Source organism: Pongo pygmaeus, chromosome 9 (assembly GCF_028885625.2).
Source record: "Pongo pygmaeus isolate AG05252 chromosome 9, NHGRI_mPonPyg2-v2.0_pri, whole genome shotgun sequence".
NCBI lineage: Eukaryota > Metazoa > Chordata > Mammalia > Primates > Hominidae > Pongo > Pongo pygmaeus.
The window spans coordinates 2,929,195-2,953,886 of record NC_072382.2 but is presented as its reverse complement, the minus strand read 5'-3'; the positions used below and the strand labels follow the sequence as shown (position 1 = coordinate 2,953,886).

The following is a 24,692-nucleotide window of genomic DNA, read 5'->3' as shown; positions in this document are numbered from 1 at the left end:
CTAATTTTTTAAAAAATATTTTTAGAAGAGCCGGGATTTCACCATGTTGGCCAGGATGGTCTCGATCTCTTGACCTCATGATCCTCCTGCCTCGGCCTCCCAAAGTACTGGGATTACAGGCATGAGCCACTGCGCCCAGCCAGGTTCCCTCATCTTTTAAAGCAACCTGTGTCTGCTCTTGGGCAGGCACACTGTGGGCAGGAGTTGGGCAGTGAGCTCCCCATTGCTTGGGATGTGAGCAAGAGCTGTTTGTGTGGCAGCAGGGGGAACTCCTCCATGGGCGGACTCAGGGCTGTACTAATAACAGTGAACCAATTTGGGTGGTTCTGTCCTCCCCAGAGCTTTGCCCAGCTGTAGGCGCCCTCCTCTAGGAAGCCCTCCAGCCCGAGGCCCCATCCCTCACTGAAGGATGCAGGCAGACCATGCGTGAGCCTGCAGAAACCAGGCCGGAAGAGGTCGGAGGGATTTAGTAGGAGTTTATTGCCAGTCTGTGTCTGGGCAGCGGTCACCGGACTTTGTCCTTCCGCTGGGGCATAGGTTTCCTCCAGAGCACCAGGAGGACAAGGGTATTGATAGCAACCTGCACGTGCCCGAAGACAGGGACGCCAAAGCTGCGGTACAGGAGGCCGCCGACCGTGGGTCCCAGAGTTCGGAGCAGTGGTTGTACAGAGGCGCAGAGGCCCAGCATGGTCCCTGGGGGATGCATGGGGGTAGTCAGGCCCTGGGCAGCTCCCTGGGCCGCCTGCCCACTTCCTGGACGCAGCCATGGCCTCCCATCTCTCCGGACCCACCCTGACCTCGCGGCGCAGTCCGCACCTTGCATAGTCTGGTGAAATACTCCCCGAACACCCATCCTGTCCACCTCCGGCTTCTAACCTCCAGTCCCCCACCCCCTGCCACCCGCCCGGCCTTTGGAGCAAATGCAGCTGTCTCTACCCACTGGCCTGTTCCCCGAGGACCTCTCAGCCATGCAGGGTGCTTCCCAGGGCATTGGGCTGAGTCTCTTCCCTGCTCCAGAAAGTTTCCAAGCATGGGAGGAGCCTGGGAATGGGGCCACAGGTCACCGCAGAAGGCCCCGCCCTGCCAGGCCTGCCAAGGGAGATGGCATCTGTGCCTGGGGCCCGGAACCTCCTGCCCAGGGTGTCAGGGAGTTGGCTTTCACGGCTGTTTCCCAGGGTGCCTGCCACCACCGAGGGCTGGTGATGCAGTGGGGAGGCTAAGCCTGGCCTGTGAGACACTGTTGCGGCTTGAGTTCAGAGTGGGCATGACACCCCCATCCCACAGCCCCTCCTGGCCATCAGCCCCTCCTCCAGCCGCCCCACCCTGCAGAGCTCCTACTACTCCATGGAACTCCCCCCACAGGGCTGGGGAGGCGCTTTGGGAGCCCATGCAGGGCCCCTCCATCTGCCCCTCCTGTCCCCTGAGCAAGACCGAGTGGCTTCCAAGGCTCCCCGGACAGCCCCCACCTGCGCGGCAGCCTGCTCTGTCCCTGACACCGCATCTCCATGCCCCTCTGGCTAGCTACCCCCAGCATGGACGGACACGTGGGCACCATCTGTGGCTGTTGTCAACACTCGGGCAACACGGGGGGCAGCACTCGCTAAGAGGGAGGACCCCCCCAGGACTCCAGGTGGGAGGACACTCTCTGCCTCTGGTCCTGTGCCCAGAGGGTCTCTGTCTCCAGGGACTTCAGAGTCCAGGTCTCCTGGAGTTGGAAATCCCGGGGCTGGTCAGCTGTGATGAGGGGCTGGCCAGGCCCCACCTGGGCTCAGGGCGCAGCATGGAGGACCATTAAGAGCAGCCTCTTCTGCACACACAGGGTGCAGTTCCCGCCCCTTCTGTCACTGGGTTTCCAAGCTGCTGCTGGGAACCAGGTGCTGGCTCCTTCCAGGCCAGGGGTGGTGTCTGCGCATGACGTGGCCCAGTGGCCTAGGCCTGGTCTCCCTCAGCCTCCAGGGGCCTCTTCCCAGCCAGGCCCGGTCCTCATCTCCCCAGGGCTTCCTCTCCTGTGCCTTCCTCCTGGCCTCTCCAAAGTGCTACCCAACCTCCTCCAGGAAGCCCTCCTGGCTCAGCCTGCACCAGCCCATGCAACATGGAGTCACCGTCCCGGAAGGCCCTGGAGGTTCCCAGGCAGCCCTGAGAAGAGGCCTGCCCTTTGCAGTCTGGCCACATCCAGGCCTCTAGACCTTGGTCTGCTGCCTCGCAGACAGGGAGGTGGATGGAGTGTCAGATGTGTGCCCTGAGCTTTCTGGATCTGCTGCTGGGGAGGCCTGGAAGAATCTCCAGTACTCCAAAGGACTCCTGAGTCCTTTGACCTCAACCAGCCCACAGGAGCCCCCTGCACTGGCCAGTGGGTACCCACACTGTGCCTGGGGTGGGGCAGGAGCCTGGGTACCGTCGGGCCCAGGGCACCCCCGTCTGCATGAGGGGCTTTCTTAGGCCTCAAGAAAGAAAGCTGGGTCCGAAGTGGAGGCTGGGGGATCTATGTCTGGGGGACCTGTGTCCCCTGCAGTGGCCTAGGGGCTTCCTGGATTTAATTACCGGTGTGCATTCATTCACTCCCTCATTCATTCAGGAAGGTCCTGAGCACTTGTGTGGCCACCCCCGTGCTGGAGGAGGGCTCAGAAGTCCCCGGGGCCTCCAGGCCTGGCAGGCAAAGCCCTCAGGTGCTTCTCAGGGCCAAGCCAACTGCCACCTGCGGGCAGCCCCCTCCCAGGCCCCTGGCCTGCCCCCAGCTGGGCTAGGTGGTAGGGCAGGAGTCTCATGCAGGACCCAGGCTCCCCACCTTACTCATCCCACACAGACCCCAAGGTCACCCACTCCACCCACTCCACCCACCCCACACCCCACCCACCCACCCACCCCACACACTCCACACAGACCCCAGGCCCCCCACTCCACCCACTCCACCCAAACCACACAGACCCCAGGCCCCCCACCCTATCCACTCCACGCACACCCTAGGCTGCCCACCCCATCCCCACTGGGTAGCTCGTAGGGCTTCCTGGAGGAGGCTGCCCCACCCGCTGGCCACAGCTCACCTGTGTCCGAGGAGGAGACGGCCTTGGTCAGCATGCTGTCAGTGACCACGTTGAGGGCGCAGAGGCTAAACACCAGGCCAGGCACCAGGAGGCAGAAGTGGAAGACGCTGGACATCCAGGCCTGGGACGGCAGGCAGGGGCCGAGCTGAGTGGGGGCCTCATGGGACCAGGCTCCTCTCTGGGGTCTTACTTGTCCACCCTGACTGCCGTCCCCGCTGAAGAGTTGGCCCCGGGTGGGTGTGGAGGGGTGGAGGAGGCCCCAGGGGCTCAAGCACAGACGGCACCGCCCAAGTGGCCTTGCCCAGTGAGAGGGTCAGGTGAGTGGGCCCTAAGCGGGGAGCCCTCACCATGGCCAGGCCCACCACGATGAAGACCAGCACGCTGGCCCGGAGCAGCGCCTCCTCTGAGAAGTGGCTGCTCAGCTGCCCGATGACCAGGCCCTGGGTCACCTAGAACCAGACAGACAGGGTAGAAGTGGGTATGGGGGAGGCGAGGGAGGGGCGTCTGGACTGTGGCCAGCCCCCAAAGCAGGGGACCTCCAGACTGGCCTGTGGTGGCCAGGGCCCCTCTGCAGAGAAGGCCCCTCAGCATCTGCAAGCCCCGGGGTCTCTCCCTACTCCGCCAGCAGTGACTGTGTCAGGATGGGTCCGAGGTCCCTGAGGAGAGGGGGCTCCTCTCCACAAGGGAGGAAGGAAAGGCCCACACCAGGGACACCAGGGATGGACTCGGTGGGACAGGCTCAGCCGCAGGCTGCTCCCGGGGATGGACTCGGTGGGACAGGCTCGGCCGTAGGCTGCTCCCAGGGATGAACTCGGTGGGACAGACTCGGCCGTAGGCTGCTCCCAGGGATGGACTCGGTGGGACAGGCTGCTCCCAGGCCAGGGCGAGGCTCCCTATCTGGTCATCTCAGCTCCTCCACTGAGCAGGGCATGCTGGGCCAACGCGCCTGGGAGTGCAGGGGTGGCCCCGGCTGGAGGAGCCCCTGGGCTCAGTATCTGCCCATGAGGCAGGCCCAGCCTGTAGCACCTCTGCAGGGGACCAGTCACTCTCCCAAATTCCTGCCAGGCAGAACAGAAACTGCTTCCAACCGGAACCATAAACAGTTTAAAAATCTTACTTTCACACTTGCTTTATCTTAGGGTTTTTTGGGATTTTAACACCCTTTTTTTTTTTTTTTTTGAGATGGCGTCTCGCTCTGTCGCCCAGCGTGGAGTGCAGTGGTGCAATCTCCGCTCACTGCAAGCTCCGCCTCCTGGGTTCACACCATTCTCCTGCCTCAGCCTCCTGAGTAGCTGGGACTACAGGCACCTGCCACCACGCCCGGCCAATTTTTTTTTTTTTTTTTTTTTTTTTGTATTTTGGTAGAGACGGGGTTTCACCATGTTAGCCAGGATGGTCTCAATCTCCTGACCTCATGATCCACCCGCCTCGGCCTCCCAAAGTGCTGGGATTACAGGCGTGAGCCACCGCGCCCAGCCTAACACGTTTTTTAAAGGAAGAGCTGGCAAGCTCACTTTGTGCAGTGAGTCTAAGAGAGGCTCACAGTGAGTGCCGTGACTTCAAATCCAGGACTCAGACACCAAGGCCAGAAGCCTATTTGTGTTGCGTCTCAGATTGCCCATTAAGTTTAAAAAAGCTTGAACTTAGGAGCCCTGCAGGTTGTGATATGGACCTGGAGCTAACAAGCCTGTTTCTGGCCAGACTTGGGGCCTAGGGGCTACTCTGCGGGTCCCCTCCTTCCCCTCCTCAGCCTCCTCTCCCGCTGCTCAGCCTGTGTCGGGGTCCCCAGGCCTCACCCTGCTCCTTCCCCATCCCTGGGCAGTTCACCAGGCCCAGTTCCTGCAAGGATGCCCTGATGGTGTTGGTCACCACCCCAGCTCTGTCTGTCTCAGGCAGGGTCCCCACTGCAGTCATGGCAGGCCCAAGTGCCCTACAACACAGGCCAATGACTGCAGTGTCCAGCCCAGCTGCAGGCTTCAGCCAGGGTCTGGCTAAGCGTCCTTCCTTGCAGTGAGCTGGGCACAGCCTGTTCAGAACAGGCCCCATGGCACCAGCCCCGGATTGTTACTATTATTGTTGCTGTTGTTGTTTTTCTGTTTATCTCTTTTTACCCTGCCAGGGTGGCCCCTCCTGGCCCAAAAAAGCAGAGGCCCTCTCTGCCCACGGTGGGGGTCCAGCCCCTCCCAGGAGCAGCTATTTTAGCACTAGTCTAGTCCTGGGCCCAGAGGCTGAAGAGCAGATGGCTTGGAGGTGCCAGGAATGCCACAGGCTTCCGGAGAGGCCGAGAGCCCCCACCCCCACCCTGGCGGGTCCCAGAATAGCCCCCGCCCCGTGCTCCGGCTGTCAGGCGGCCATCCTGGGTGGCGGCACATCATCACCTGTCCCCATCACCCCAGGGTCTGGTCCAGATGCCCAGAGGAGCTGGCGGTGGAGGTGTCTCGCCCCGGCCCAGTAGCTGAGTGGTTCTGGGGGGCTGGCAGACAGACACCTGCCGCATCGGAGCTGCCAGGGTTTCAGGGCATCGTTCCATGACAGCGCGGCCTCTGAGGGCTGGCGTCTTGCTCCTGTGGGACCTCCAAAGGGGCCCACACTGGTCTAAGCACTTTGCCATGTTAGGTCATCTCATCTGCCAAGGACCCTGCAAGGTGGGCACTTTGGCCTCATGGGACAGCTTTGGAGAGTTTGGGAGACTTGCTCTGGTCACACAGCTGGTGGGCAGGTGGGCTGCCACAGATCCCAGCCAGCTGCCCATCAGAGGCCAGAGTCCACTGTCCTCACAGTGTGCCCATCACTGCAGTTGGCTCTCCCTCCCTGGCCTGTATGCCTGGTTCCGTGTGGACCCTGACATGCGCCGGATGGGAGGCCAAGGGCTCCCCAGCCTCTGCCGGGAAGGAGCCTCTACTCTCAGAGGCCTGCCCCACTGGAGACCCCTGCCGTGCCCCCCAGCAGGCCCTGTGTGCCTACTCACCATCTGGAGGAGCCCGAAGAAGGACATGAGGTAGCCAGCTTGGGCGGCCTCCAGCTGGAAGAAGTCCATGGAGATGATGGAGAACATGACCATGAAGAGCCCTGAGCCGGGGCAGGGGAACAGGGGTGAGAACCTCCACACCACGGCCTTGGCGCTCACCTCCCTCCCACCTCAGCAGCCTGGCCAGTCAGGGTGTCTGGGCCCTGGCCGGTGACTGGTTCAGGGAGGGGCCTGTGATGCCAGCTGGGCCAATGAGACCCTTCCCTGGGATTCTGCCGGATCCCTGGTGTGGAAAGTGCCTCTCGTGCGGTTGCTAAGCTCTGGACTGTGAGCAGGAAGGTGCTGGAAGGGAGGGACCCAGGGCTCACCACGTGAGAGGATTTGGCCCCAAGACCCACCATGGCTCTCTGTTATAAGAGCCCTCAAAGTCACGTCTGCAATCCCAGCACTTTGGGAGGCCGAGGAGGGAGGACTGATTGAGGCCAGGAGTTTGAGACCAGCCTGGAAAACATAGTGAGACCCTGTCTCTACAAACACTTAAATTAGCTGAGCGTGGTGGCCCATGCCTGTAGTCCCAGCTGCTCGGGCGGCTGAGACAGGAGGATTGCTTGAGCCTGGGAGGTGGAGCCTGCAGTGAGCCGAGATCATGCCACTGCACTCCAGCCTGGTCAGTGATCTCAAAAAAAGGGCCTTCAAAGGGCCTGTTACTGAGGTTAGTAACTTGGGTTCCAGTTTTGAGAACCAACAGAGCTGGCCTAGGTGGGCTGGGTGGGACAGAGGCCGGGGCCAGTCGGAGTGCTGAGGGTCTGTTCTCCATCCTGCTTCCTGGCTTCCCAGTTAGAGGAGTCCAGGCGGGGCTTCTGAGGGACAGAGCTGCTCGTGGGCTTGTCCATGGCTTGCTATCCTATCTGTGGTCTGTGACGCCCTAGGGTCTGCTGAGAGGGACTGGGGCCAGCATGCTTCAGAAGGCAGTGTTGACACTCAGACTTGCTGTCCCTGCATCTCAGGCTGTCTGGAGAGGACGTGGGGCCACAGGGTATGAGGGTAAGAGCTGAGGAGCACGCAGGGATGCATGGCTGCGAGCCAGGCCCTCTGTCCGTGGGGACCCTCCCTGGGATCTGCAGGTGCACAGTGTGGAGGGGCTGGAAGGAGGTGGGAAAGACCCTTTTCTGCCTTCCTCCCACTCCCGCCTGCTCTACCACATCTGCGTGGACCTCTGTGCCTCTCTGTTGCACAGGCCAGAGGAAGGGCTGGGCTCTGGCCGCAGCTGGAACTCTGCCAGGCTCTGGCCGCTGTCGGGGCAGCAGTTGGGACTCACCTGTGGGGAAGTTGGAGGCCACCTTCACCAGGAAGATCCTCGGGACGTCTGGCAGCTGCAGCAGGGAGGCGATGGCCTTCAGGTCGAACACACTGGCCCGGGGGCCGCCTGGCACGGAGAGGCCAGTCAGGCCTGCAAAGGCCATTGTCCCAATGCCCACCCCTCGCCCGGCTGCAGGCCTCACCACTCTGAGGCTCCTGTTGCGCCTGCCAGGGTAAAGCTTCCTTCCTTGGCTGCAGCGCCGCTCACTTGTGGGAATGGGAGCTGGTGATGCTCCCAGCTCCCAGGTGGGCACCACCCCTCAGCACACTTCTACTCATTCCTAGGGGCCCCCTGAATCCCCAGAGGCACTCAGGAAAAGCATCCTCTGCAGGCAGGTAGACTGGCCTCAACCTGGGCGTGCAGTGGCGGAGGCCTGCGGCAGTCCCTGAACAAGGGACCAATAGCTGCTTCCTATATGGTCCTGGCCTGGGGCGTGGGGCAGAGCATGACCAGGCCACCAGCCCAGAGGAAGACAATGGCAATGCTGTACCACTCTCTGTGGCCACAAGTCACCGCTGCCATGGCCTGGCCCAGTGGACACCTCTGAGTGCGAAGCCACAGGCCCCCAGCCCGGCTCACCGAGTCCTTCCTCCTCATTGCCCCAGGGACTCCCGCCTCTCTGGCTCTGCTGTGCTCGCCACAGGCCCATCTCCACCCGGACCTCCCCCTGGACTCTCTAGGTTAATTCCATCACAGCCTCCTGTCCCAGGATGGTCCCAGGTGGGTCCATCCGTCCCAGGCTGGGCTCTTAGTCCCTAGGCACCGAGGCATGGGCCCTGCCACGTGCCTGGCACAAAGGGGCTGGGTTCAGCAGGGGGCCAGCCTTGAGGGGATCCCCTCTGAGGAGCCTTGGCCTCTCCTCATGGGACCAGCCTGACCATCCTCTGCCCTCCACCAATCAGTACCCCTCGGGCAGCACCCTCGCCTCTCCCTGGACACTCAGAGCCTCGGGAGCCTTGCTGGCCCATCCACCCTGTTGGGGGTCCTTCCTGGTCCTCCCCAGGCCTCTATGGGCCTCCCCTCCTAGTGCCTTCCCTGTCTGGGCCTCCCCTCCTAGCGCCTTCCCTGTCTGGGCCTCCCCATCTCTCTGGGCCTCCCCATCTCTCAGGGCCTCCCCATCTCTCTGGGCCTCCCCTCCTAGCACCTTCCCTGTCTGGGCCTCCCTGCCTCTCTGGGCCTCCCCGCCTCTCTGGGCCTCCTTGCCTGCCGGAACCCCACTTCCACCTCTTCGTGATCACACCTCACTTGGCTCCTATGATGTCAGCAGCTGGGAGGGGTTCAAGGAAGGCAGGAGGGTGTGAGTAGCCCCCAGATTTCCCCTCAGGCCCCCCCATACCCCTTGGCTGGAGCACGCAGGCCTAGCCAATGCCTTCCATTGCCCCAGCATCTGGGCAGGGTGTACCTGGCGGGGCTTACCTGGCAGTGGAGCCTGGGCGTCAGTTTTGGCCCCTTTAGTGCTGGCGGGGATGCAGGTGAAGCTGAGGACAGCTCCCAGGAGGGTGGCCAGGGCAGCCAGGATGGCCGGGCACTGAATCCTGCGGGCAACAGCCTCGGCTGCACAGGGCACGGGTCCCAGGGCCCAGGCGCCCCAGCCACATCCCCCAACATGCACCTTCGGTTGCACTAAAATAGCTGAAACCTGACCTCCCACATCCCCACAGTCTGTGGCCTAAAAAGTGGGGACTGGGACCCTCAGAGCACATTTATTAGGTGACGGATGAAGGAATGGGTGGGGCGCTCACCATCCCTGGCCCTCGCCACGCCATGTAGGCCCTGGCAGCCCCTGTGGGTAGCAGGTGTGGAAGCCAGGCTGGTGAGCGCCTGGGGCGGGCGGCGGATCCTCCCAGGGACAGCAGCTCCCACACTGGCCAAGGTCAGGAGAGGCTCCAAAGGGCAAGCCTGGTGTGCGTGTCCCTGGGAGGGGCTCTCCGAGACCTGGGCACCTGCACTGTGTCATGGAGATGGCCATGCTGCCTCCCCAGCGTGGGCAAGGGTGGGCCTGGCATTCAGCGGGCCTTTCAGAAACCGCTTCCCCTCCTGTCAGACCCCTCCCCACATTCTAGAGTGTGGGGGCATGCTGGGCTTGGAGGGGGCTTTGGGCTGGGATCCCAGAGCCTTGCAAAGCCCCGGATGTGCCCCTCAGGCTGCTTTGCCACCTTCCCACCTGCCTGGGCCACTACCAAGGCCTGTGACTCTGGCTCTACCATCAGCTTCCCTGCCATGAGTCCCCACCTGGAAACTTGGCCTGTGATTCCCCTGGAAGGAACCGGCAGGCCTTGTCACCTGGGAACACAGGCACCTGGAGCTGGCTGTTCCGACTGTCACCATTGCCTCCTGGAGGCTGAGCCAGCCCCCTCCCCTCAGAGAGAGAGGAGGAAATTGGGGCTTCCTACTGAGCCTGTCTGTAAGGCCTCTAGGCCTGTGCCGGACCCACAGCCTTCCTCTCAGCAGCTGAGCAAACTCCTATACAGCTTGCAAGGGCCCTTCTTGGTGAGGCCCCAGCCCTCCTTCCCAGACAGCATGCCATCTGAGGACTCACTTTACCAGCTGGCGAGAATCTGGCCCCTGAGGGCAGGTGGGCCGGGCTTGTACCCTGCACGGAGACCGCAGTGATCATGAGATGATCAGACAAATGTGTGAGCCGTTCACACAGGCAGCACAAGTTCTGCCCCAGCCTCAACAGAGCCTCCAAATCTGCCCTGGCCAGGGCCTCAGGGCACAGGCACCAGTAGGGGTCAGGGTCCTGGAAGACGCCCTGGCACCCGAAAACAAGGCCAGCCACAGGCCACCGTGTCCCCACCAAGGAGTTCAAAGAAAGGACTCTCCTCGCCCCTCTTCACCACAGCCACATGCGCACACACGCACGCACACGTGCAAACTTGTACACATGCACTTACATGCATCCGTTTGCCAGAGCAAGGAAGGGACTTGGTGCCGCACTGACTAGGACAGTCAGTGGGGCCATCTCTGGGTCCAGAGAGTCTGGGCATTGGCCACCCCTCATTTCTCAGGCGGGACCCCTGAGCTCACATCAGTCTGGGGTGGGCCGACACATCCACCCCGCCTGTGCTGCTGCCCCCACCAATCTAGTAGGAGGGCAGCTCCGATCCCTGCAGCACCCACAGCCCAGGACGTCAGCTACTCAGGCTTTCTGGCTGCTGGGGTTCCGCACGAATGGGCCCTTCCTTTGGGAAAATGCCAGGGAAGGGGCAGGGCTGGGCTCAGGCCCCACAACTTGTCCCTCCAGCCAGCAGGCACAGATATATGGCGTGGGAAGAACACCTGGCCCCTGTGGCCAGCCCCAGAGAGAAGGGCCCTTTCTTTGGGACCCTGGCCTCAGAGGCCTGCGTGTCACAGCTCAGGGTCTGGCTGGGCAGGGGCAAAACCTGCTTTATTTGCCGGATGTCCCAGAAGTACACAGGAGTGGACATGCCACCTCGATGGCTATTTTAGGAGGCTGGTGACAAGCAAGGCATGGTGGCAGGAAGCCAGGCCCTCGAGTGGTGGCGAGCGAACCAAAGGCCTGTGCTGCTGTGGGCAACAGGAAAGCCTGGGGTTGGGGGACCCTGGAGGGCCCCAGGAGGGAGGGAGTCAGGTCCCACAACTGTGCCAGGGGCCATGGGGGGTGGCTGCTAGGGGAGATGCAGGCTGTCCTTCCCCAGTCACAGCTCTCTCCCGCTCCCCACAAACGAACTGCCAGGAGGGAAACAGGAGTGGGAAGGAAATCCAGCACGCTGGCCCCAGCCCTGGGGCCTCTGCACGCCGGACAGCCTGGGCATCCCCCAGGACCATTAACTCGAGGCACCCTTAGCACAGTGCAGTCAGCCCTTCCTGCTCAGCCCCCCTCAACCTCACCCTGACCTGCCAGATGCAGGGGCACGCTGGCTTCCCGGGGCGCATCTAACACTTTTATCAATGGAGCCACGACCAGGAAGGTGGGGACAGGTTAATTTGTCTTTGTCTCCTCCTTCTCTTTCGGTTGAATGGATTATAGGACACATATCTGGACACATAGATGCTGTTGAAAGGACACTGGACAGGACTCAGGGGACCCAGAGCCTCTGTCCCTTCTCTGCTGCTTACCTGTTAGGTGACCTCATTTCCTTATATGCAAATGAGGGCTGGGCTCACAGCTGCCGCTGCCCCTAACTCCACTGTTCTGGGGCCCCTCTGGACCTGCAGGGCCTGGCCCACCTGCATCCTGCCCACAACCACAGCCCACACCTGAGGCTGCCCAGACAGCAGGGCATGGAGCTGGCTTTCAGCCGCGTCTCCAGGAACCTCTGCTGAAGTCTGGGCTTCTGTGTGGTCTACAGTAACAAGCCCTCATCAAGCCTCACCTTACTCTGAACTCTGAGAGGGGACGCACAAGGTGACAGCATGTGCCCAGGTCATCCTGCTGCCAGGAGCAAACCCACAGGTGGGGCTGAGGCAAGGTCAGCTGGGACCTGGCTTCGTGGGACACCTAGCTCACAAGAGGATGGGGCAGGGGGCCATCCAGAGCGTCCCTGGATGTCCAGCCCAGGGCTGAGAGAAGTCATCCATGCTCCAGGATGCTGCAGTTAGAACCATGTCTGAAAATGAACATCTTGCCATGCCATTCCTAACACAGCTGCCCTCTGCCTTCCAGGGTGTCCCCAGAAGGTCCTAAAGGCCCCTCTGGCCTGACCCTTCCCAGTCCTCGTGTCTCCCCATACCTGGTCCCCCTATTCCCCAAACACGTAGCCCTCCGACCAAACCACAAGCTCCCTCCTGCCCCAAATGGGCTCTGAGACTGGAGTGACTCACGGGCCCAGCAGGAGGCCTGTCCAGCCTGCTGCTCAGCAGAGCTGTCCTGAGGGACAGCCGGGCCAGAACCATCTCAGCGGGGCCTTCTCCCTCCCCGCTGTGGGAAGAACAGAAAGAACTGGAGTGTCCTGGGCACTGCGAGGCACACGGACTAAGGCAGTGGCTGAGTCACCTGGCTGGGGTGGGGGCGGGCCTGGGTCCCCCATATCCTGCTGCCCCCTCAGCTGCCTGCCAGCCCCTGCCCTGCATCTACCTGCCCCTGAAAGCCCCTTCCCTGTACAGCAGGTGCCCTGTTACAAACACCCCTGCAACTCCTCAGCCTCCGCTCAGCACTTGGGGTGCCCTGGGTCATATGGGGCGCTGCTCCCCTCCCCTCCCATCCCCTCCTCCCTCTCTGAGCTCCAGTGCCCCTGGCTCCTTGTTTTTCTTGGCTGGGCAGGGGTGTACTGCCCACAGGGCCCTGGCACCCCCATGGCACAGGCATTGCCCTGGTGGCTGCCTGTCCACCTGGAGAAGGCAAACCTCGCAGGGCTCCCTGCTGTCTGGCGCAGGATAGGACTCTATGGGCTCTCCCCATCCCTCTCCAGGCTGTGAGGGGCTGGGCTCAGGACATGAGTCACAGAACCACCCCCCACCCAGCGTGTGTGCAGTGACTCAGGTCCCGGGTCCCTCCTCAGGCCAGCCTGGCCTCTCAGCCCTGGGCTCTGGAGGCTGGGCCCAAACCAGTTATACCAGTGCCCGCCCCCGCAGCTTGTGGGTGCCAAGTCCACTTCCTCCTCCCACCTACTGCCCAGGTGGGTGCGGATGAGGCAGGACTGGGGCCTTCCAGGGGAATGGGATACACAGGTGGGTGAGCAGGGAGGGAGAGCCCACGCACGTTGTGCCTTGGTTTCCATCAAGGAAGGGCAGGAAGGCTGCAAGGCGCAAGGTGGGGCGTGTTCACAGACTCCTGCCCCGCGCTAGGCCAGGAGCCAGAGCAGGCTGCGGGCGTCGGGGCAGCCGGACCGAGAGGGCCAGGGGGCTGGCCCTTGCCATGGGGCACCAGGCTTTGGAGCCTGGCTGGCACCTGGCCCCACTGCCTTGGGTGAGCCCCCGAGGAGGAGGTGTGGGCCTCCCTCACCCTGTCTGGGTTGGACAAAGGCAGAGTACCAGCCACAAGGTCACCCCCGCAGCCCTCCTGTGCCACCACCACTCTGGGCAGCCAGCTTTTGCCACAGTGCCCAAGCAGCACCCCATGTCTTGGGTGTGGTATGAGGAACCTGAGGGAGTCCCACACTGCCTGGGCCTTGGACGGGGACTGGGGAGCTCCATGGAGGGAGCCTCATCATCTCCTGGGCCTCAGTCACCCCTCCCATCAAAGGAAATGTCACAGCTGGTCTGGTTATGAAACGTCAAGATTGTAAAGCGCCTCAGATCTTGGGATGAATGGAGGCAGGGAAGCGAACGGAATGTTCTGGCAGGTGTGGGCAGAGGTAGAGGCCGTCTTGGCAGCTACTGGGAGGGAGAGGGACATGAGTGGTGTCTTCTGGGTCAGCAGCTGGGATGGGGGAAAGGGCAGGGGAGGACAGGAGGGGACCTGTGGCCTGGTAGACAGGCCTGCAGGAGGCGTGTGTGCTGAGCTGCTCCAGCACCATGGCCACGGCTCACTGCCTGAGCGAGCTCAGACCCTCCCAGCAACCTTGTGGGCGAGTAAGGGCAGGGGAGGGCCCATTTCATAGGTGAGGAAGGCTGGCCAGGGAAAGAGGCGGCAGCAGGCGGCTGGGCCCTGAGCCGGCAGAGTACCCGGGGGTGGGCAGCACCCTGGGACGGCGACCGCCCAGCTCAGCCACCTGCTGGGGCCCAGCGCTCCTCCCCGTGCCCTCCTCACACCCTTCCTCACCCTGGCTACCCTGGAGAGACAGGCCCTGGGCAGTGCCGGCTCCCCACACCTCACACCTGCCAGCCCCCTGGCCCCAGGGCGAGCCGTCCCTGCTGTCCCACCAGAGCTGCCCACACAAGTGCCCTAAGCCCCATCCTCCAGGGACGCCCCACCAGCAATGTGCTCGGCTGCCACATCAGCCCTTTCCTCTCCCTGGGGAGCCTCCCCATGGCTCCTCCCACCCTGAGCATAGCCTCCTGGACCCACCTCTGCCCCCATTTATAGCACGACTTCCTGACCCCCTCTCTTTTCTCCCCATTTCCCTTGACCCGTCTATTGCAAGAGGCTTCTGCGGCCGGCACTGGCTTAGGGGGGCAGTGCTGGTCCAGAACTGGGGTGGCCTCCCTGCTGCAGATGCTGGGCCACTGTGGCTTCCTTGGCCACCAGTGGTAGAGGCACGGGTCCCTGACCCCCACAAATCCCGTGGCCCTTGGCTCCCAGGACGTGCTCCCTCCTCGCCTCCCAGACCCGAAACATGAAGTGCTGGGGGGGCGCAGGGCTCCGAGCCACCCATACTTGAAGATGCACCCCATTTCTCCCCCTTATCTGGGTGCCTACTCAGTAGCTCCCTGGAGTGCCTGACAGGCACCCAGGCTGGGCCTGAACAAGACCCAAATCCCAGTGGTGCCCCAGGCTGCTTGGGCCTCTGTGCAAGGCACCAGGCTCCCCAGGGTCAGGCACGGCCTTGGCACTGCCATCTTGAGTTCACACCCACATCCCACCCACTGGCAAAACCCAGCCAGAATCTACCCTCTGCTTTCTCTCATCACGGTCCCCTCCCATCCAGCCACTGTCCTCCCCCACCTCGGCTGGCACAATGGCTGTCCTACCGGTCTCCCCGCAGGGGTGCTCACCCCCCATTCTCACCCCTGCTGTGCCACCCAGGGCACCCCGGCCTGGTGCCTGCCCCTTCTCCCTCCCTCCAGCCACACGGCCCCCTGGCTTCCACACCCAGGGCCTCTGCACCGTGGTTTCTTTGCCTCCCTCTCCTGCTTCAGGCCTCGACTCAGATGCCACCTCCTCCGACAGGCCCTAGTGATCCCATCCATCAAGCCCCCAGTTCTACTTTGTGACTTTTTGCTCCATGTAGCTCAGCCTGATGTTAAGGGAATTCCTATCACATTCCCTTCATCCCAGGGACTCAGCCTGTGTTGTCTGCCACTGTATTCTAGAACCAGAGTCCTGGGGGCAATGTTTAGGTGTTCAAACTACCCACCCCACCCCACTCCACCTCCTGCTTACAGCCATCAGCAGCCATCAGTCCCCAGCCCAGGCTCCAATGAAAATGCTGGGAGAACGTTCAGGGCCTCAAACAAGGCCCGCAGCACAGCCCTAGAGACATCCGGAGAGGGAGGTGTGCTCTGGGCACCGTCCAAGAGCTCAGCCCCGCTGCCACAGCATCCCAGTCCCAGGGTGCTCCTGTCCCCAGCAGGAGGCTGCTGGGAAGCTTCCCTCCTCTCAGGGCCTCAGTTTCCCCAGCGTCCCAGTGGGGCTGTGCGTGGACAGCTTGGCAGTCCAGTCGAGCCCCGGACAGCACTGAGACATCACCTGGCCCTATCCAGGGCCAGCCAGCCCGGGAGGTCAGGCCTAGGCCTCGCGCGGGGCCAGACGTCCCCTGTAGCCACATCACGTGGCCACTCACGCCCCACGAGCAAAAGGGGAAACCGAGGCCGAGAGGGGGCGGGGCGGGGCCGACCCAGCCGTGGGCGTCCTGACCCACAGCCTCCGCCCCGGCCCCCACCACTCACCCGTACGCGGAGACCAGGGTCCCGCCCAGCAGGGAGCCGAGGATGACTCCGACGCCGAAGCAGAGGCCCAGCCGGCCCAGGGCCGCGGGCCGCTCCTCGGGTGCCGACAGGTCCGTGATGACCATCTGGGCGGCTGGGAACGGGGCGGGGGAGCTGAGCGGCGAAAGCCCCTCGGTGGGGCCCTCCCCCACCAACCTCCCCAAGCCCCTTCCACCCCTGACCTGCCCCTCCACAAGCCACGCCCCACGTCGCCCCCCAGCCCCGTCCAGCCCTTAGGGCCAGACCCCGCGCGCACGCAGACCTCCCTGGCGGTGTCCCGGGTCCTCCGCAGGCTGCCCCCGACCCGGCCCCACCTGGACTCCAGTCCCCCGGCCCTACCTGGCAGCGTGTGCATGAGCGCTCCGGGCAGGCGCGAGGCGAAGAGCAGGTAGACCCCGGGCAGGGCCGGGCTGGAGGCGGCCGCCAGGAGCAGGTAGAGCGCCAAGGCAGCCAGGAAGGAGAGCGTGAGCGCCGCCCGCGCCCCGCGCTGGTCTGCGAACCTGGGGGCCGAGGGGCGGGTCAGACCCTCACGGAGGCTGTCAGGGTCCCCTTTCCCCCCGTCCAGGGGCTGCCCAAGCGGGGCTGACCGGGGAGGCTGGAGTGCGGATGGGGACGGCCGGCGGGGGCGCCTAGGCGGCTGCTGGGAGGCCTCCCTCCTCTCAGGGCCTCAGTTTCCCCAGAGTCCCAGTGGGGCTGTGCGCAGACAGCTTCACTGAGCTGGGAGTCTGACCCAGGGCAAAGACCAACTCCGTGTAAAAATAAATGGTGGAATCCCAGGGGACCAAGGGATGGGCCCGCGTTTTACAGAAAGCGTTTCTCAGGTTGGGTCTGAGAAAGCAGTGCCTTTCTCCCTTCTGTTCTGGGCCACTGGAAACCCTCCCAGAGACCGCTGCTGGTCTGCTGCCTGCGGAACCCTTCATTTCTGCCTACAGGTTGCTCTGAAGAGGCAACTCCCAATACGTGTCCCTTGCTCCCCTGTCCACTGTGGCTTGTGGGAGGATGTCCCCGTCCTGTCTCAAGCTCAGTGTTCCCACAGCACTGAGACCCTGGGTGTATGGAGCCCCCAAAGTCCATCCTGCCTGGTCTCGGCAGGCCTATGGGCTGGTGCTTACAGCCACGAGGTGTTCACCAATCACACTCTCTCTCTGGCCACAGGCAGGAGTAGTAGAAGGCGTGGGTGGGACACCTGGGAGCCTACCAGGGGCCAAAGTTCTTCTGCACCCCCATCGGCCTGTGACACAGGAGTGCCGTCATCCCAGGGGGGTCCGGTGTGGGGTCGGGGAACCTGGCCGGTCTGAGCCCATGGTGTCTGAGAGGGGGCCTGGGTCACTGTGGGGAGAGCCCCCTGTACACACACACACTGTACCTTCCAAACACCGGCCCACCCAGCAGCTGCAGCACCCCGAAGGTGGTTTGCAGGTAGCCGAAGGCAATGGAATCCAGGCCCAGTTTCCGAGACAGGTACTGAAACACAGGAGGGAGCCCAGGGGGAGGGGCTGGGAAAGACTGCAGGGCCTGGAATCTGGGGTCCCTGGATGGGCAGGGGGTGGGAGGGGACCGAGGGCCTGGGCTCTGTTGACTACACAGTGTGACCATCGAGGGGCCCTTCCCAGGGGGACCCTGCTCCTCCTCTCCTAGGCAGAAGCCTGTTGTGGTCTCTAGGGTCCTTGCTATTCCTCTCCTAGGCGGGAGCCCATGGTGGCCTCTAGGGTCCTTCCCCTCTGGGGGCACGCCTCAGAGAGGCACCTGACCCCCACCATTTTGTCTTCATTCATTCAAAACTTTGTGGGGGAAGCCAGCAGCACTGTCCTGGCCAGCAACAGATTGTCCCAAGGCCCCCAAGTGATCTCCAAGAGGTGGCCTATTGCCCAGCAGGACACAGTGCTCTGTGAGGCCCCAGCCCTTTAGCCCCTCTGGAGGAGTAGGTCCATGACAGCATCCCTCCCAGGGACACCCTTCTATCCTTCCCTAATTCTCTGTGATTTGGTCCCCCTGCAGCCGCTCCTCCCCCTGCCCCTGCCTCTGAGTTCCCAACCCTCCTTCCAGTGATGTCACTTATTATGGGCTTCATTGTGTACCCCCAGATTCATATGTCTTAACCCCCAGAACCTCATAATGTGATATTCTTAGGAAATGGGGTTAATCAGGTTACAGTGAGGACATGAGGGAGGGCCCTGATCTAATGTGACCGGTGTCCTCATTAGGAGGAGAATTTGGGACACAGACACACTCAGAGGGATGACGTTGTAAAATCCATGGGAAGACAGAGTGATGTGGCCACAAGCCAAGGGATGTCTGGGCTCCCAGGGGCTGGAAGAGGTGGGAAGGATCCTCCCCCGTGGGTTTCAGAGGGAGCCTTGATCTCAGACTTCTGGCCTCCCAAAGTGTGAGACAATAGGCTTCTGTTGCTCTAAGACCCCAGGGTTTTGGATACTTTGTTATGGCAGCCCCAGATGCTAATACACTGCCCCCTCTCCCTCCCCTGGATCTTTCCCTAAGCTCAGTCTTGGGGTCCCACTCCCCTTCTTTCCACTGTCGCCCTTGGTCCACACAAATTCTCCCCAGAGCACTTCAGTCCCAAGGGCAGTCAGTAACCCCTCCATCCCCCAACCCCAGACTCCTTCCTTCAGCTCCATCCCCGCTCCCTCGAGGATGGGAAAGCCCTCTGTCTGCCAGATCTCTCCTTTGTTTGTGAGCTTGACCTGACAATTACCCCACATTCCCCTAGTAAACCTCTGCCTCCTCCATCCCTCCCCTCCCCAGCGCTGCTAGTGTGAGGATGCTGAGCTTCTCTTTTTTTTTTCTCTCTCTTTTTGTTTTTTTATTATACTTTAAGTTCTAGGGTACATGTACACAACGTGCAGGTTTGTTACATATGTATACATGTGCCATGTTGGTTTGCTGCACCCATTAACTCGTCATTTACATTAGGTATATCTCCTAATGCTGTCCCTCCCCCCTCCCCCCACCCCACGACAGGCCCCAGTGTGTGATGTTCCCTGCCCTGTGTCCAAGTGTTCTCATTGTTCAATTCCCACCTATGAGTGAGAACATGTGGTGTTCGGTTTTCTGTCCTTGCGATAGTTTGCCCAGAATGATGGTTTCCAGCTTCATCCATGTACAAAGGACATGAACTCATCCTTTTTTATGGCTGCATAGTATTCCATGGTTTATATGTGCCACATTTTCTTAATCCAGTCTATCATTGACGGACATTTGGGTTGGTTCCAAGTCTTTGCTATTGTAGATAGTGCTGTGATAAACATACGTGTACATGTGTCTTTATAGTAGCATGATTTATAATCCTTTGGGTATATACCTAGTAATGGGATCGCTGGGTCAAATGGTATTTCTAGTTCTAGATCCTTGAAGAATCGCCACATGTCTTCCACAATGGTTGAACTAGTTTACAGTGCCACCAACAGTGTAAAAGTGTTCCCATTTCTCCACATCCTCTCCAGCATCTGTTGTTTCCTGACTTTTTAATGATCGCCATTCTAACTGGTGTGAGATGGTATCTTATTGTGGTTTTGATTTGCATTTCTCTGACGACGAGTGATGATGAGCATTTTTTCATGTGTCTGTTGGCTGTATAAAGGTCTTCTTTTGAGAAGTGTCTGTTCATAGAGGATGCTGAGTTTCTCATCCCCACACCTGCCCACCTGTCCTCGCCTACCCAAGTCATCCTCCCTGCCTGTGTCACATCCCAACCTTTTGCCTCCTCAAGGGCAGGGCTCCCAATGCTCCTCTCTCCGTTTCTCTGCACAATCCCCTTCTGTGGGGGCACCCACTGGAGCAAGCTCCCCGTGCTCCTCTCTCCCCGTTTCTCTGCACAATCCCCTTGGTGGGGGCCAATGGAGCAAGCTCACATCCTGTTACTTCTCTTGCCTTCTCTTGACTACTCCCACATATTTGTGGGCAGAGCTCTGAGCAGCTGCCTCACCTTACAGCCTCCTCTCTTTCCATCTCTTTCCTTTTCTCCCAGCCCTTGGAGCAGGCCGCAGGGGACTATACTATAAAGACACATGCACACGTATGTTTATCACGGCACTATTTACAATAGCAAAGACTTGGAACCAACCCAAATGTCCATCAATGACAGACTGGATTAAGAAAATGTGGCACATATAAGCCATGGAATACTATGCAGCCATAAAAAAGGATGAGTTCATGTCCTTTGTACATGGATGAAGCTGGAAACCTTCATTCTGAGCAAACTATCGCAAGGCCAAAAAACCTCCTGCTGTCTCCCCTCTCCCTGAGGTCCCCATTGACCCCACACTGCTGCCTCCAGTGGTCCGCTTCGGCACGCCTCCCACTTGAGTGACAGTTGCCTTCGTGGCTTCTTCCCTCCTCCATCATGGTCTGCTGCTCTGGGCTGTGCTGGGTCCTCTGCCACCACTGCCAGTTCCCCCCGCTCATCCGACCTCCAGCCTCCCTGCCCTCTGGGGGAGCCCACCCCATGACCCTCTCCATGCTGCAGGACCCCAGAGCCTCTGTGCTGAACTGCCTTGTGTCCAGCTCCCTGCGGCTCTTCACTGGGGTCTAAAATAGTCTCAAACTCAACCTGTCCCCAACTGGGCTCCCATCTTTCCCCAAAGACTGCCTCTCCTCCTGTCCATGACTCCTTCCTTATGGGCTCAGGCCCAAATCTTCAGTGCTCCCTGAGCCCTGCTTTCTCTCACACCCACTACAGTCCATTGACAACACATGCAAAATCCAGCCACCTCTCACCTCCTCCACAGCCATCACCAGCTCAGAGTTCTTTGAGCAGCAGGTGGGGCGTGGTCCCATTCTGGCCTCAACCGGTCCACTCTGGCCACTCTGGTCTCTCCACTGCCCCGGGGCCTCTCCTGCTTCCTTCCAGCCCTGCTCCAAGGTCGCCTTCTCTATGAAGAAGACCTCGCCCCCTTCCCACTGCAGCCCCTGTGTGTGTGGACCACCAGCTCCGACGGAGTGGACTGTTGAGGACTTTTACACTCTGCAGTATTTCAGGTTCTGACATCAGGGTCAGCTCCCGGGCACTCAGCACGGAGTTACTCCCCATGAGAGTCGATGGGCGGCTGAAGCCACTCCACCTGTGTGCTCTGTGCCCAGCTGTGGGAAAGGTTCTGACTCCTCATTCACTCTTCCCCGCACCAACCCTGCAGGGAGGGACTGTTATTACCCATTTTATGATGAGAAAACCAAGGCTCCTGCCCAGCCTTCCCCACTGGTAGGGAGGAGATTCAGGGCTTGACCCAAGCCATTTAGCAGGAGTGGGCGGGGCTCCTGAGGCATGGCAGGGAGGGATCCTTAGGCTCACCATTGGGCTGGGAGCCTCTGCCAGGCCCGGAATGGTGCCAAAGGCCCATCCCCACTCCCACCTAGATACCCAGGTCCAGGATCTGAGGGCTGAGAGGAGGAGGGCAGGTGTCTGAGCCCACGCATGCCGGGCTTCCCAGAAGCAAACACAGGAAGGGCCGAGGTTGGCCCTGACTCTGCCTGAGCTTCTTGGTGATGTGAGACTTTGTTCCCAAGCCTCTCCATACTTGGTGAATATAATTTCATCATTACGATTACAGCTTCCAGAGCCACACACGGTGCTGTAGACTACTGAATGATACACTAAACTAACATGAATTTGCCAATGAAATGTCTCTGCATTTGGCAACCGAGATAATAAAATAAGACAGCATTCTATCTCCTGCATGAAAAAGCTTGAGATCAATTTGCCACCACAGATCATTTAGTGGACAACAAGGACCCAAGAAGATGGAGGGGAGAGATAGAAGCTGCGGGCAGGTGCAAGGAGAGCCTCTCTGAGGGGTGATCTGCCCAGAGCCACACCGGATTGAACAGCCCTTGGGGCAGGGACTCCAGAGGGCAAAGGCTGCTGGGTGAGAGGCAGGAGGAACAGCGCTAGGAAGGTTTGAGGAGGTGCTGCCCCCAGGAGGGAAGTGGGGTGGCTCCCCGTGGCTTCTCCCGGGGCTGGCACTGCAGCTGGAGCACAGGATGTGCTAACGGGGGTCCAGAGGCAGAGTCCTTAACTTACTCAGCTTAAGCGTGGCATGGAGTCCCAACTGGGAGGGGCCCTGGCAGCATGAAACCCCCACCCCCACTCTCTCCGACGGCCCAGATGGAGGGCAGGAGGAACAGCGGTTCAGCCCTGGCTGGGGTGTGTTACTCACTGGCACGATGGAGAACTGCATGAAGAGGCAGGTAAGTTCTATGGCGGCCAGCACGTAGGTAAGCAAGATGACCGAGGACCGGCCTAGAGCGCTCATCCTGCCGGGGGACTGGCCCTGGTCCCTGGGAGCCCGAGCTCCCTGCATCCTGGACAGGCGCGGCAGGGAGACCCAGGAGAGATCCAAGCAGGAGGCTGGCGGAGCAGGGGGCAAAAGTCCAGTTGATCCGGGCAGGGGTGCTGAGTCACTGGGTCCCAGGCAGCACTCGCCTGGCCTTGCCTACAAGAGAGGACAGCACTGCAGGACCCCCTCCCCAGTGGAGCTCTCCTGCTACCTGGACCTTAGAGGACACATCAGGGGGCCCCCCTCCTCCACTTTTGACAGCTCTGGTCTCCAGGCACACAGCCTCCAGGGGAGGGGAGACAGGGACAAGCTGCTCTGCCCCACCCCTGCAGGTGGGCCAGGCTCAGTGCCTGGTTGCCTGACACAGGAAGGCGCCATGCCCCACTTTTAGAGGGAGGCAGAAGCTCGGAGTGGTGGCTGAGTCCACCTCAAATCATCAGCACCTTCTGTGGCCAGGGCTGATGTGGTTCCCTGTGCCTGGAGGTCCTCCATAGGCCCACAGTGGCCCTGTCCCCAACACAGTGCAGCTCTCAGGGAAGGTCTACCTTCCCCTGTGGCCAGCAGCCAGAGCTCCAAGGGGCTTCTGGAATGGTCTTGCGTAGGGGAGACACAGCTCAGCCTTCCAGGCTCCCCAGGCAGGGTAGCTCTGCCTCACCTCCCACAGCTGAGTGCTGTCTGTCCCCACCCTTCCCCGCCCGGCCCCCAACTGGTGGGACCTGGATTTTGCGGCTGCAGAGGTCTTCCCCAAATTTTGCCACATTAACAGCTGACTGCACATCTGGGCCCCGAGGTACGGAACCCAGGCTGGTGGGGCAGGGCGGGGAGACCCCTGAGGGCGCGGGAGCTGCGCCTGCGCCCTCCCCCATCCCAGGATGCGGGGAGGCTGGGGGGAGCAGGGCAGCCGCAGCAGGCACGTCAGGGGCACCTCATTGGGCAGAGGTGCGACGCTGCGCCGGAGTTCGGGGTTCGGGGCTCAGAGGCCGCCCTCGCCGGAGTGTGCTCGAGTACCTGCCTTTGCAGGGGCGGCCTTGGGCACGGGTGCCGGTGGGGTGAGCGCTCCCGGGTGACCTAGACACCGGTCCTTCCGGGATGAGCCCCGGCCCCGCCCTTTCGGGGGATGACTTGCCACAGGGACCGCCCCTCTGGGTCTGAGTTCCAGCCCTCGCGCTTTGCAATCTCCAGTTCCGGGAACGCCCGTGCCACGGTTTCTGCGCTCTCACTGGCCGAGCCCGCCCCTCCCCTCGAAGGACCCGCCCCTGCCCCGCCCACCAGTGGGCTCGCCCCGTGCCCGGCTTCGCCCGCCCCAGCCCCCTCCAGCTTGAATCCTGCCCGGTGCCCGGGCTGCTGGAGGTGGACACTCTGACCCTCAGGCAGCACAGGTGTCCGCTTTGGGCCTGAGGAGGGGTAGTGCGGGCAGGGGATGGGACCCGGAGGTGGAGGGAAGGAGAGAATGGAGGGGAGGCAGGGGCGGGGAGAGAAAAGTGGAGGAATGGTGATGAGGGGTTAGGGGAAGAAGTCAGGGGAGGTGGTAGAGGGTGTTGTGTAGCCTGGCCCTGCGAAGGGTCTGCACAGAGCCCCAGAAGAGTGACCAGGAGACAGCTCTGGGCCCCTCCTCACTTCCCTCCCCAGACCCGGAGGCTGCTAGGAGCAGCTGAGAGCCCGCTTTTCCCCATTTCACCCTTTCTGCCACTTCCCCACCCTTGCAGGGGCCACCAGAGATGCAGGCACACAGGTAAACAGGCCTCATGGCGCCCTCCGCAGCAGGAGCCGCTGGAGCACACACACCCCACGCTGAGCACATTTGGCCGGAGCCCTGCCCTTGGCCTGGGCACCATTCTCCGAGTCACTGACTGTCACTAAGTAGGGAGATGCTCATTCACGACTCCTGCCCCACCTCCTCCCCAGGCAAGGGCTGGGCACAGGCTCAAATGTCAAAACCAATGTCCCCCTGCCATGTGTCAATCATCGCTCAACAGAGCAGAGAACTGCAGGGGTGAGACAGGGCGGGACGGACATCGCAGAGGCGAGTGAGAGCCGGCCAGAGTCCTGGTGGGCAGGGGCCAGAGCTAGGTGGCCCAAGGCGGGCTAGCTAAGCCATTCCAAGTCATCATGGGAGTGGTTCAGCAGCTACCCTTGGTTCAGCAGCTCAGGTATGTTGGGCATCAGAAAAGAATACCCCAAAATGAAGGCCTCAGAAGCAGCTTTGGAAGAAAAAGTGTTTCTCTGACCTTCTCTTGCTCTGCTGTCTCTCAGCGCCATTTCTTCCCCGAAGCTGGCCTTAGAAACTAGAATCCATTTTCCCCAGGGCAGGTCATAGAAACCAGAACCCCCCCTTTCCCCACAGCCAGACATCAAACCTAAAAATATTGCTGTAACTTCCCTCCAGCTTTGTGTTTAGAAACTGGCCATAAAGAAATTATCTGACCTCCCTTGTTTGACTGTAGGGCATAAGACCCCATTCCAGGAGGGTCCTGCTCCATGCCCAGAAGGAAGGAATGCTGCTCAGAAAGTTCAAGAAATCTAGACCAACAGCCCTTGCT

The 24,692-nt window shown here is 61.2% G+C and overlaps 1 protein-coding gene across 1 annotated transcript; it reads right to left on the bottom strand.

Annotated features, from left to right (window-relative positions):
* Positions 1-456: 456 nt before the first annotated feature.
* Positions 457-23,271, bottom strand: SLC22A18 (solute carrier family 22 member 18). Its single transcript, XM_054440007.2, has 11 exons — positions 23,161-23,271; positions 22,033-22,308; positions 17,229-17,326; positions 16,202-16,362; positions 15,824-15,956; positions 8,786-8,904; positions 7,328-7,435; positions 6,010-6,110; positions 3,389-3,490; positions 3,042-3,162; positions 457-693 (listed from the first exon to the last, which is right to left on the bottom strand). Exons 2-11 carry the CDS (start codon positions 22,174-22,176, stop codon positions 506-508), a joined length of 1,275 nt encoding a protein of 424 aa, XP_054295982.2. The 5' UTR covers positions 22,177-22,308; positions 23,161-23,271; the 3' UTR covers positions 457-505.
* Between the last annotated feature and the right edge of the window lie 1,421 nt (positions 23,272-24,692).

What these genes read in the sequence shown, in the direction of transcription:
- SLC22A18 (XM_054440007.2), bottom strand. Translation starts at nt 22,176, where the DNA reads ATGCAGGGAGCTCGGGCTCCCAGGGACCAGGGCCAGTCCCCCGGCAGG. An exon ending in CGCCCAGGCTCCACTGCCAG is followed by an intron (nt 7,436 to 8,785) that starts GTAAGCCCCGCC and finishes TCTCCGTGCCAG; the next exon opens with GCGGCCCCCGGGCCAGTGTG. An exon ending in GGCCTCCAACTTCCCCACAG is followed by an intron (nt 6,111 to 7,327) that starts GTGAGTCCCAAC and finishes GCCCCGGCTCAG; the next exon opens with GGCTCTTCATGGTCATGTTC.